At 47.7% G+C, this 12659-nt stretch overlaps 1 protein-coding gene across 4 annotated transcripts in view; it reads right to left on the bottom strand.

Annotated features, from left to right (window-relative positions):
• PTK2 (protein tyrosine kinase 2) overlaps positions 1-12659 on the bottom strand; it is a 254738-nt gene that overhangs the window by 50881 nt on the left and 191198 nt on the right. For all 4 annotated transcript variants that reach the window (XM_088022737.1, XM_088022738.1, XM_028105631.1 and 1 more), the window contains 6 exons: positions 10577-10661; positions 9288-9388; positions 7515-7630; positions 6510-6610; positions 3364-3453; positions 401-605 (listed from right to left, as the gene is read on the bottom strand). In XM_088022737.1, coding sequence (XP_087878863.1) covers positions 401-605; positions 3364-3453; positions 6510-6610; positions 7515-7630; positions 9288-9388; positions 10577-10661 — 698 coding nt within the window. The remainder of the gene's footprint in view (positions 1-400; positions 606-3363; positions 3454-6509; positions 6611-7514; positions 7631-9287; positions 9389-10576; positions 10662-12659) is intronic.

Here is a 12659-nt window from a genome sequence, read left to right as displayed (position 1 = left end):
AAGGAGTCCCCGGGAGAGAAAACAGCACGTGAGAGATGGCGGGCCATGCTGGGAGAAGCCTAAGCAGTTAGGAGCGTGCTGGAGATGGAGGAGGAGTGGAAGACGGAACCGGATGGGCAACTGGGGACCAGGTTCTCACGGATCTTGTAAGCCATGCTCAGTCAGAAGTCAGGGGATGAGAGATCTGATCCTAATCTGAAGTTTATTAAGATTTTAAGATATAATCTCCTGAGGATTCTAGCAAGGCATAAATAAATGCAAATCAGTTAATAAGTAATTATGTTTGCCGGAGAAGAGGTTAGCCTTGGCCGTCCTGACAGAATGACCTCAAACGCTACGACTGCATGGGAGAAGCCGCAGGAGCCTGCCCCAGCCCCGGCCCTCACTCCCCCCCTCCTACCTGAGCTGAGCTTTGAGCTCAGTGAACCGGGGCCGCCTGCTGGGGTCATAGGCCCAGCATTTCGTCATAAGGCTGTAGAGGGTAGGAGGGCAATTTGGAGGCATTGGTAATCTCTCCCCATTCTCAATTCGACCGATCACATCATTGTTCTTCACTCCTTGAAAAGGCTTCACACCATGCATCAGTATCTCCCACATACATACACCTGTGAAGTGGGAATGAAAACAGAACCGTGAACTTGGTGGGAAGAGAAGAATGCCCACGTTTCAGGAGTAATTCCATAGCTGGCACAAGAGGACCAGCTGTGTGATTTTGGGCAAATCGGCTAAATAAAGCAGCATTCAATGAACTCTGTTATAAATAAGAATAGCAATATTAATTTAATATGATGCAAATAATTAAATATTAAGTTATTTTCCAAAAAAACCCCAAGTTTTTCTAAGAGCTTTATTTCTCTAAAAATCCTGTATTAGAAAATGGCCCACCAGGTAGTGATCCTTCACGGTTTAATGAACCAGTTCAAAATGGGCTGAATGAATTTTCCCTTGCCCTCCACTGCAGTCCAGCCTGCTGATGATTACAGCAGCTGACCTGAGGCCTACCAAAAGAAAATACTAAAATTTAAGCCTTACACCTTTAGAATACTCAGACTCCTTTCACGAGGCAGCCCATGCCTGGCTAGGGTGCACTCGGCACTGTCATCTAGCTTATGCACGAGTTGGTCAGGGGGTCCATGTCCCCATGGGCAAGCTCTGGACTCCCTGGGCTGCAGTGGCCCTGCCCACAGACCCCTCACTCACACTCCACCCTTGCAGACTACATGCTTTCTCGGTGTCCTCTGAACAACACTTGAAAGCTCACTTTGAAAGTAAACGAGCGCACAGAACCTAAGGTGGAGAATGACGACCACACGCTCCGGCTGGCAGGGACAGTGGGTGGCTTCGCATGTCTCGCAGGCTGATCTGGCAGCCTTGCCACCCTGGCACGCACGCCTTTGCTTGTGCTAGCCGCCCCACACTTAGAGCCCCTTTCCTTCTCTTCCACACGAGTGCTTCTCTTTCTGTGTGCGTGCCTCCTGCCGGCCCCGGGCAAGCCCCGGCTCGGGCCCCGTCCTCCCTGCACACCGTGTCACGGGCTTGAGGAGAGGCACCTTGCTTCAGTGTCTTCAGCACCTACAGCGGGGTGTGCCTCAAAGGAAGCAAGGCACATTATCCTACCAACATGAATGGCATTCTGACGTTTTCCAAATTCTCGTCGTTCCAGAGTGAAGAGTATATGACAAAAATAATGCCTTAGTTCTGCATTTCTCACCAGAAATTATGACATCATTACTGACAACAGCGCCAGGCATCATTTCTCCAACACCTTAATATGTTTCTGGCATCCCCTCTTTGAAATTTACATATATTATCCTTACACTTTACATTTCTTTAAACGCTCTACTTGATCAAATCTAAGATGCCACTGATTATAAAATACAACATTATTTTTATATGACCAAGAATGGGGGAAAATACTGCCAACTAAGTTATGGCGCCATCCTCTGTTACCTCCTGGAATTACTTTATTCTTACCAAACGCATTCAGACAAGGAAGTAACACTGGGGTGAACAAAGTCCATACGAGTGCAGGCAAGGAGGCCACAGAAGACACATCCCCAACTAACACGGACTATAAAATGCCACTGATCTAGGACACCAGTTCCAGAGAAGTTACAATGTGAAAAAAACAGGCCATCTTAGAATCTTTGAAAACTGAAATTTCCTTGACAGGAACTGGCTCTCTGGGTCACACAGCGGATGAGCGAGGTCCTGGGAAGTGAAGTCATGTCAGTCGGACCCCCAGAGCCCTTTCTAAACCACGTCACACTATTTCCTGCTCTGGCGAAAAGCTCCTTCCTTCACCTGTTATCACTTAGGGTACTAGATGAAACCAACAGCAAGTAAGCAGAAGAAAAATAACACACACTTGATGTATGTTATTTTTAATTATAGGGGAAAAAAGGTACATAACCTTATCAGGGCATCTCTTCTGAAGTAGTTTAAAATCTAGCAGAGAACACACGCACACAAGACTGTCCACAAGATCAACGTGTGAGTGTTACGGCAGAGAGAGGAAGTGCAGGGAACACAGAGGAAGGGAGGTTATGCCTGGAAGACATACCAGCTACATAAGCCTTCTTTAAGAGGGGACATTTCAGGTGACGCCGAAGGTTAGGATTTCACCGGCGGACAGGGTGTTAGGACAACGTGTTCCCGGCGGAAGGAGTGACACCAGAAGAGTGGGGTGGGGAAGGAGTATCATCCATATGGAAAGGGGAGAGTGATTTAAAATTTGATGAAGTAGTTGAAGTAAGTAGTGCCGAATGAGCGAGGGCCATGCTGTCACAGTCAGAAGGTACCACAACCCCAGAGCAGGACAGCAACCGGCTCGGAGCAGGCAGGATGGCACAGAGTAGGCGTTAGAACAGACGCCACAGAAGACAAAGGATCAAACTTGCAAGCCTTGAGACAAGTCAGGAAGGAGGCTGAAGTCCAGGACAACAAGGAAAACACCACGATGGGTGTTCTGGAGCTGAGGGCTAGCACAGAACCGGAGGACAGGTCAACCACTTAAAGTCATTCACGGAGAAAGAACGAAGGAGATGGCAGGGAGAAAGAGAGGAGAGAAGGAAAGAGCTAGGACCGCTCCCAGGGAGGGATGCAGAGATGGCACCGGGAGACAGGGAGGCCTGGACAAGGGAGGCGGATTGAGACAGCGGGCCTTCACAGGAGCCACCCCCAAAGCTGGCGCTCCATGTGCTCCCGGTGACTGTCGAATGAGCCAAGAGGACGTCTGTGAAGGAGCGGTCAGGGAAGGGAAGGCAGACTAGCCTAAATACTCCGAAAAGAGCTAAGGCCAAGTCTGTTTTGTAGAGTATACGAAATACAATTTAAAAACACAAAACTTTTCAAAATACTCACCAAACATCCATACATCACTAGCTGAGGTAAAACGTCGAAAATTGATGGACTCTGGAGCCATCCACTTAATTGGCAATTTTCCTTTGGAAGCTAGAAGATTAATTTTAGAAAGTGAATTTTCCTTGTTATCTGCTCAAGGATCTAAGTTACAGCTAGCTGAGACTTTTAGTATCAAAACAAAAAGCTTTAAATATCTGACCCTTTGGACTTTCTGTTTATTTGGAAGAACTACTTGTTGTTTCCTTGGGTGAGGTCGTCTGGAGTGATCTGGTTAGCCTGTGGCAGGGAAACAAAGCACTGCAGCCCTCCTCTGTGCGGAGAGGCGGGGGACAAGGGAGGGCGAGGCAGCCCCATTAACTGGTACTCCCAGCTTGCAGCTTGCAGCTTGGTTATGGAACAGATCCTGACCCACCAGCTGGAACCTCTGCTGACGACACCCAGTCGGTTCCACAACCACGGAACCACTGTTCCTGGGGGAAGTGTGTACATGCGCATACACGTCTCACACAGATTACAATCTTAAACCCTGAAAACAACTCAACCTGGTAGGTTCTCATTTCTTTAGAAAACGAGGTTCAGACACGTTAGGTGACTTACCTGCGGCCACCCCACTGCCAGGTGCCCGGGCGGGGGTTCAAGGCCAGAGGGGCTCAAGCTATCCTGCCCCGCCCCCTCCCCTTTCCATCCTCCCGCAGAGACAGGCTCGGTCCTCCGCTGCTCCGTGCGTGCGAACACGTGACTAGGAAAGCACTGTGAGTATGACTTCGGGAGCTACAAATTTTAGCAACTACGCGAAGGCACGATATGGACTACGTCACGAGGACTGACAGCTATAGCTTCACTGGTATGTAAAGGGCAGGACAGGCGGTGGATGGAATGAAAGTGTGTGCTTCTTGGGTGAGCCTAAATCGTTCTTCTCTTGAGGGGTCTAACACACCTTCCTTCTGTGCCATAAAGGAAACTCACCACCTCACGGAACATTCCTTCAGCTGCTGGGATACAAGAGGAACAGCCCAGAGTACCTTTCCTCAAGGAGTTCTAATTCTAAACGGTAGGGTACGGGGTGTGACACAGACACTGAGTAAATGCCGGATGCCCTGGGAGCAGAGGAAGTCCACAGCTGAGCGGTGTGTCCGAGAAGGCAGCAGGGGCGCGGGAGCCCACAGTGGGGGAGCCCCGGTTCATGGAGGTGCCTGTGCTCTGCCAGCCTCATCTGGACTTCCTTCTGTGAGCAACACGTGCCTTTGAGCACCTTCGATCAGGAGACGACTTCATTCGAGTCATTTCTTTTTTCCCACTTAACTTCGAGCACCTTCCTGACAAGTGAAGTCAAATCCTCTGTTCAATTCCTTCCAAACCAACTACTCCACCCCTGCGTCGTGAATAAAGGATCCCCAACCTTTTGGGGGTGTTCTCCTGAAGCCTAATGGAATCTGCACTTACTGACCTGAGCTGACAACAAATACATGAATTTGTCAACTGCTCATTTTAAATGCTGTCTACGTGATATGAAGCCTCAGTCATCATGCTGTTTGGAGGTCAGCTCTTTAGTGGGAGTCCAGAACCCGGACCCGTCAGGGCTTGAGCTGGATAGGAAATGAATTTAAAAACAGCAGAGAGCTGGCTTGGTCATTTTTATGTTAAATGACTAACTGAAATGAATGAACAACCCAAGAATTCTTTCACATAGCAGAAAAATCTCTGTTAAAAGTGTTTCAAGCTGTAGTATACAGAAGGCATATGGAAAGAGAACAGTCATAAGCCATGGTATAAAATGAAGGAAACAAGTTCTGTACGTAAAAATCTGGCCTCATTTTGCCACAATATAAGAATTTAAAAAGCGGAGAAAGAAACTGGCTCTTTAAAGTGGTAGTAAGAATTAGAATATACACTAAGACCATAATATGGATTTATAATCCAAACCTTAGCTGAAATACTAGGAATATGAACATTTGTTAATAAAAATATTTGTTCAATAATTTAAAGACCCAAGTCAAACTGATTCCAAAATTGGCAAAATTAAAGGAGAACCACATGAGCTGGATTTCAGCTCTAAAACCAATTGATCAAAGTCTCTGGAGTTAGCAGATTGGAGATTTTTCAGTCTGATTGCTTCCACCGAGTCAACGTACCCGGCCCCACTCGTGTGAGGTGTCCAACTATGTTTGCCAGTTGAAGAACGTCTGGGCTGATTCCAATTTTTGGCTACTGGAAATAAAAGTTGCAATGAACATTCAATATGCAGGTTTTGTGTGAATGTCAGTTTTCCTTTCTCTGCGAGAAGTAAGTACCCAGGAGCGTAACTGCTGGACTGTATGGTAGCTGCATAGTTAACTTTAAAAGGATCCGCGAAACTCTTCCAGAGTGGCTGTACCATTGTACGTTCTCACACGCAAGTTTTGAGTAATTCAGTTTCTCTGCATCTTTGCCAGCATTTGACGTTATCACTCGTTTTAATTTTAGCCATTCTGACAAGTGTGCAATGTTACCTCGCTGTGGGCTGAGCCTCTGCCTGGGCTTCTCTGCCCTCCGCGTATCCTCTTCAGTGAAGCCTCTCTTTCTACTGTTTGTCCACGTCGTATTCTTGGTTTCTGTTTTCCCTGCTGAATTCTGAGAGCTCACTGCACAAGTGACACGTGGACACTAGTCCTTTGTGGAAAGGCTTGTGGTTGTAGGCGGGCACTGTGCCTGGCAAATATCCTCCAGGTCTGCACCTTTCCTTTCCACCCTCTTAACAGGGTTTTTTGCGGAACTAAAAGTTTTAATTTTGATGAGGTCCCATCTATCAAGTATTTCTTTTTATGGATCATGTTTTTGGTGTCAAGTCTAAGGACCCTTTGTCTAGCCCTAGATCCCAAAGATTTACCCCTATGTTTTTCCTAAAAGTTTTATAGCTTTATGTTTTATAATTAAGTCTATGATCCACTCTGAGTTAATGTGGGGTGAGTCAAGCTGAGGTCCATTTTTTGTCTCTGGATGTCTGACTGGAACAGCCCCACGGATTGAAAAGGCTGTCTTTCTTCTACTGAACTTATTTTATGCCTCTGTCAAAAATCAGCTGAGCTTATTAGGACACAGCTTTTTAAGAAATAAAAAATCATTAAAGATTCTGAGCTTACTGCCTCTTTATTGTTCTGATTCCTTACCTTTGTAGTAAGTACTGTCTTCCATATATCGGGATAATCCAAAGTCTCCTAGTTTTACACAATCATTTGAGGATACCAGAACATTCCGAGCAGCAATGTCCCTGATAAGGAAGAATTTGGGATAAGAAACTTTAATACAAGGAAAAAACAAACCCACAAACTCATCTATATTACATAAAGACATACTGATAGGTACTTTGAAAGACAGCTTATAGACAATGCAAACAGATTTATTACACACTGGAAAAAAAGACACTTTTATGATTTAACTGCAAATATATTCCTTTTGGCAGATATTTACTCATTAATATGACAATCAGTATTTTGAACGACAGCAAAGTATACTCTCAAATAACAAATATTTGCGAATAAGAAATAAAAAAGGAATTATTAGTTTTCACATAATCACATTACCACCTCCACTAACAGACAGGGACGCACGACTGAGATCTGTAACCCTGCTGCTACTAAGAGATCTCATCGCCCAAAATAAAAGCCATCATCTAAACCCTTGTAAATGATTTTGCTCACGGAATTTATTTTCATGCTGGGTAATAAAGTAGTGGGCAAACTGTAAGGGCTTTCCCTGGCATTCAAACTAGGGACCCGGATGAGAAACAGAAATTCCACAGAATGCCCACAGACGTCACTCATGACCCTCTGGGGTGTGGGGAATCCCCGGGACGGTGTCTGTTTTAGTCTACACGCTCACTGTTCTGGGGCCGTGTACAGTCTCTCAATAGCATCTGCAGAAGGGAGAAATGGCCTGAAAGCAAACAAATGTTTCCATGTGAGGAAAACCCTCTAACTGCGTACAAACAGGCCATGGGTCTTCCCTGGGCCAGGACAGGTGCTGCCTGACTTTCTGGCACTGTCTACATATGGCAGAGTCCAGTGGTACGAAGAATCACAGGGCCCAGCGAGTGTCTCCTCCCTCTGGTTTCCCGACTACCACCCTGTCCCCTCTCCGAAGGGCAGCTGACCAGCTTTATGACTGGATCTTACCTGTGCACAAATCTTTTGCTCTCCAGATACGCGAGGGCTGTACTAAGCTGATAGGCATATAGGATCAAAGACGCCAGATCCAAACTGTACTTCCTTACTTGCAGAAATGACCTCAGCTTTTGGAACAGTGACCAAGATAAAAAAGAATTAGTGACAGAGAACAGAAATCAACAGCAAAGGAGCTACATTCAACAACGCTGCCCATTTCCAAATACACTTTTATGAGAATGGCTTCAATTCTCCCCTAAAACAAAGGGGCAGAATGAAACATACTAGCTCAGAAATTATGATTAATCATTCTTTATTTGAATCCTATTATAAAACTGAAATCTTCATGACTGTAGACAAATTTCTGAAAAAATACAGAAAGATGCTGCAAGGAAATGAACAGAAGTGTGAACTACCGCTAGATTAAGAGCTAGGGAGACAAACAGACAGAGTTACCCCTCACACGGCCAGCATGCCTGCACCCCACACTTCGCTGTACCCCAGGCAGACCTGAGGATAAGGTGACGAGGAGGAAGGGGAGGCAAGAAGTTCTCCCATCCTCCTCCAGGAAGTTTCAGGTACAGAAAGGTGTTGGTATTTACCCCACAGGGCTTATCAGTCCTATTACTACTGTCACGATCAGTTCAGCTAAATGCTAGCATGGCAAAGGAAGACAGATGATTGAACTCTAATTCTACAAAATCTATACATAAAGGAGAAAGTTTTAGTAATAGCTTAAGCCAGGAAAACTGGCAAATTCTCCAAAAGCAAAAGCAGAAAAATATTGTGAACAAAAAATGTATGTAAGCACTCTGTTTGATTTGGAAAGGTGGGGCAGAGGAAGAAGAGATGTTGTAGAGGCCTGAAGTCATTTCATCCAGCAAACTAGGTTATCGAGCGCAGAGGAGAGCAGCAGGGAGCCCGCAGGGGGAGGGAGGCAGAGGTTGTCACGCAGAGGTGCAAGGACCCAAACTGCTCTCGAGAGGCTGCTAAGCAGAACCCCTAAATCTCCACGAAAAGCAAAACTGTGTTTGGTGTCCTTTAAAATTAGAGAAGGAATGTAAGTAATGTTTCAGGCTAAATTACTGAGCTTTAGTACCAGTAAGTGAAGTATAGACACCTGGAAAACTGACTTGTGTTCATCCACAAGCAGGCAGGCTACAGCGCGGCCCGGAAAACAGGTGCTGGGCCCAGCCTGCCCTGCCGAGGGTCTGATCCGCCAGGCCTGGGCGAGGGCCCAAGAATCTGGCTTCTAACAAGTTTCCAGGTGATGGTGACACCCTAAGTAAGGAATTTCTGTGTCCTGGAGAAAGTCAAGTAAGGAGATCTGTCCACACGTGTTACTCACATTTTCAAAAGAAACTGTGACTAGTATCAGTTGGTCTGAAAGACACCATAAAATGAATTCTCAAACAGAATAAGTTACTGCAGATTTACCTAAACGCAGCATTAATTTATCTGAGTTCCATTAAGAGTGCCTCTTTCATCCTCGGATCCCTGGGCTACCAGTAGGCAGTAGCACCAGAGAGGAAGAAAGCACCACTTGGTCACCACTGCCTTCAGGACTGAGTTAGGGCATGGCTTGGGAATTTAATGATGAAGACGCTATAGTCTCTGAGCCCAAACCACAAGGGTACCCTTCACACACTCTCCTTTCTTAAACAAAGGACACCAAACACCCAGGGTGGGCTGAACGAATGCCAAGCATGAGACTATCGTTTCGTTGACACTGTGACAAATGGGCTGGCAGTCGCCCCGCCAGGCCCGGTCTGAGGATCAGGGTACCTCTCCAAGCGTGCACAGCTCCATGATTATCCAGACAGGGTTCTCCGTGATGACACCAATCAGTTTCACAATGTGAGGGTGGTCAAACTGGCGCATCGTTACTAGGGAAAAACAGTTGTCCACGGTTATTCTTTTGATAGAGTAGTAGGTAAGGGTGGCTGATGTGTTCTGTGTTTTCTTGGCCTAGGTGCTCTGTAGAAATAAACTAGTTGAGACAGAAGTCATTGCCAGGATTCGTCTCATCCTTAAGATACCGAATACAGAGAGACGGGAACAGGATTAAAGACAGACTTCTTTATTTTGATGAAAGTACAATACGATTTTGATGAAAATGATACTGATAAGGTCAATATGACTTACTCTATGACTTATTAATTTATTGGACTGTTGGGTGGTAAATATTTCCTGAAATGGAGGGTAGAAGGCATTTGTTCCATGTCCATGTAATGAAGGACACCGAGATTCAATCACAGGACCAGTGTCCACTGAGCGCCTCTCATGGGTTCAGTGCTATGCTGGGCACTGGGCCTGAGCAGTGAGTACAGCAGACACGGTCCTAGCCCCGTGGAGCTTAAAGCCTAGAGAGGGGCAATACTCATTTCTAGGCAACGTTTATTTAGTTTCAAATACTTAGGAAGGAGAAAACGTGGTCCTGTGACAAACCCTCCTGAGGAAAAACTACTCTAAGCACACGGTCAGATGTGAAAGTAGGAAGGACATCCCAGCCTGAGGGCAGGTGGAAAGAGATGTGTACAAACAGGACAAGGTCCTGGCTCTCCACGAGTGTGCACTCAGCAGAGAGCAGCCACCCACACATGGCCCTCCCCGAAGTCTCATCCCGTACGTGTGAGCGGAGAGCCGAAGGGGCGACAGTGCAGCAGGGGCGGGGCACCGGTCATGGTCCCGGCTCTCTCCCTGGTCTGTGAGCTCCCTCAGGCAGGGACCGCGTCTGTCCTGCTCACCCCCAACTCTAGCGCCTGGTGGCACCCGGGCTGGACTCATTTCTACATCTGCCCAATCCCAGTGCCAGGATGCTCAACGGCACAGGTACCGAAGGATACGGGGACAGTAGACCTGTCTACCTTTACACCCCAAACATCGTGGCTTACCTGGAGCAACGTGTGGATATGTGCCTCTGCAGATACAGGTATTAATTTGCAAGGCAAGATAGTAACTGTAGTTGTCACAGACAAGTCAGAATATTATTTTTCTTACTTCTTCAGAGACGGCTTGTATTTCACAGATAAAAAAAATCACATGGGGTTCCACAGAAATTTCTAGAAACTTACAGGCTTCTTGAAGGAATTTCTCTCTCACGCTGTCCGAAGTACAGTTTTTACATGTTTTAATTGCAACCGCCAAAGCTGGATTCTCCTGTGTTAGGGAAATTTCAGAATCACACACACATGCAAAAAGAGCTTCTCTTAATGAATCAATGGGCACGTTCATGAAAAGCTGTGTGTTTGGCAACTACGTGGATTCTGGACCAGACAGAATCAGAATTGAAAATCTCAAGAGAGGAACACTTCAAATACTCTACAAATTTCCCAGAAAAAAAGTCCAGGCACATTAACATGTTGTAGGTTAATTCATTCACTCATTGTGCCACAAACATTCACTTTCTGCTACGTGCCAGGCAGCCTTCCAGATGCTCAGGATATACCAGGGAACAAAAGGCAGCGAAGTTCCCTGTTCTGCTCAAGGCTACCTTCCCACTAAGAACTGACAACACACACACAAGAAACCAGTGGGTCACAGGGTACCTTAGTGGGCAGCAGTGCTGTGGACGCGAGGAAGGAGCGTGTCAGGATATGTGAGGCAGAGACCAGGGCAGAAGAACCAAAGGAGGGAGGGTGGGACTGGCCAAGAGCTGGCCAGGGGCAGAGCCGGGCTCACAGACCCTCTGGGGCCTGAGGGCTGGTGTGGCGACGGGCTGGCGGCCGGGACAAGCCCGGGGCGGGGGGGGGGGGGGGATGTTGAGACGCTGAGTTCAGGTTTCTGGTGAGACAAAGGGAAGAGGCAGCTCAGCTATAGGACTGGGACGTGGGCGGCATGAGATGGCAGGGAGCCAGCGTGGCACACAGGGGAGCGGGGAAGGAGAATCTGGGCGGAGTTCAGGGTCCGATTCGGGCTGGAGGAGATCCTCACGGCCGGGGGCGTGAGCACCGCACCCGGGCACCCTGCGGAGACGGGGAGACACGCAGCAGACTAAGAGGGTGACCGGCAAGGTGGACAGAGACCAAGAAGGCGTGTGGACCTGCTTGCCGAAGAAGCCGACGCTTTCTTGAACGAGTTCAAAAGACAGAGCTTAAGAAAGACAAGAAATGAGGTCACTCCAAGCCTCGACGGAATACCACGCATGATTATAATTAGCAACTTAATTGCTTATCTTATCCTTGGCTCTACGTTGTCTCTGCCAGAACCACGTATTCTTCACACCGGAGATTTTCGTAAGGTGCCCCGCACTCTGTTAAGGAGGCAGGAGAGACGAGGACAAGGTGGGAGGGAGAGAAGCCGGAGAACACGGCGAATGGACACCCTCACCAGGGGGTCCCGAGAGGGGGGAGGACAGACGAAGGCGCCGTCACACAGGCGTCAGGAGCGTTCAGCCACGAGGCCCCGGAGGAGGGCTGGAGAGTCTTGCTGTCACTAGTTTTCTCAGTAGGTTTTGAACCTTTCTGTCCTTTTTGTAAATTATCTCACTGGGCCTACAGGTTATCTGTAAGAGAGCCTGACAAGGCACGGGGAGGTCCAGGATACCCATTTTACAGACAGGTCGGCAGAGGCTGACAGGTTCAGCCGCTTGCCCAAGGTCGTCCTGCTGTAAGTGGCATGTCCCCTCTGCAACAGGGACCGCGGCAATGTGTATGTGATGAGCAGCAGTGGGTGGCAACAGCTCGGGATGGATGTCATAGACCTGGCTCTGAAGCGGTGCCCACTCTAGATTCTCGAGTGTTGATGAAGCCTGGATTTGCCAAGCTCTCTCAGAAGAGTCCTTGCTACTGGATCGTGAGTCGCTGTCCACGTCAACAGCAGCCTCAGGCAGAGAAGACTGGCCAGGAGGACAGTGGGAAGACAAGACATTGCTTCCTGTCTCCTCAGGGCGGGAACATCCCAGGGCTCAATCCCGGGGCCGGCTCGATGCCAGGCGACCTCACTGAGCGCCAAGTCCTACCTCTACGCTGACTTCCAGATTCTCTCTCCAGTCCTCACTTCGCCTTTCAGCCCAGACTGATATCCAACCCTCCCATGCCCTGTCTTGACGAGGATGTAGCGAAGTTACTTTAAACTTGATACGACCTAAACAAGACTCCAGATATCCCACTATGATGGTTCATTTTATGTGTCAAGGGGACTGGGCCACAGCGTGCC

Source organism: Eumetopias jubatus, unplaced genomic scaffold (assembly GCF_037043125.1).
Source record: "Eumetopias jubatus isolate StellerSeaLion01/CBP00866 unplaced genomic scaffold, mEumJub1_p1.0 scaffold_4, whole genome shotgun sequence".
In the NCBI taxonomy this organism is placed as follows: domain Eukaryota; kingdom Metazoa; phylum Chordata; class Mammalia; order Carnivora; family Otariidae; genus Eumetopias; species Eumetopias jubatus.
This window is presented reverse-complemented; position numbering and strand designations above follow the sequence as displayed.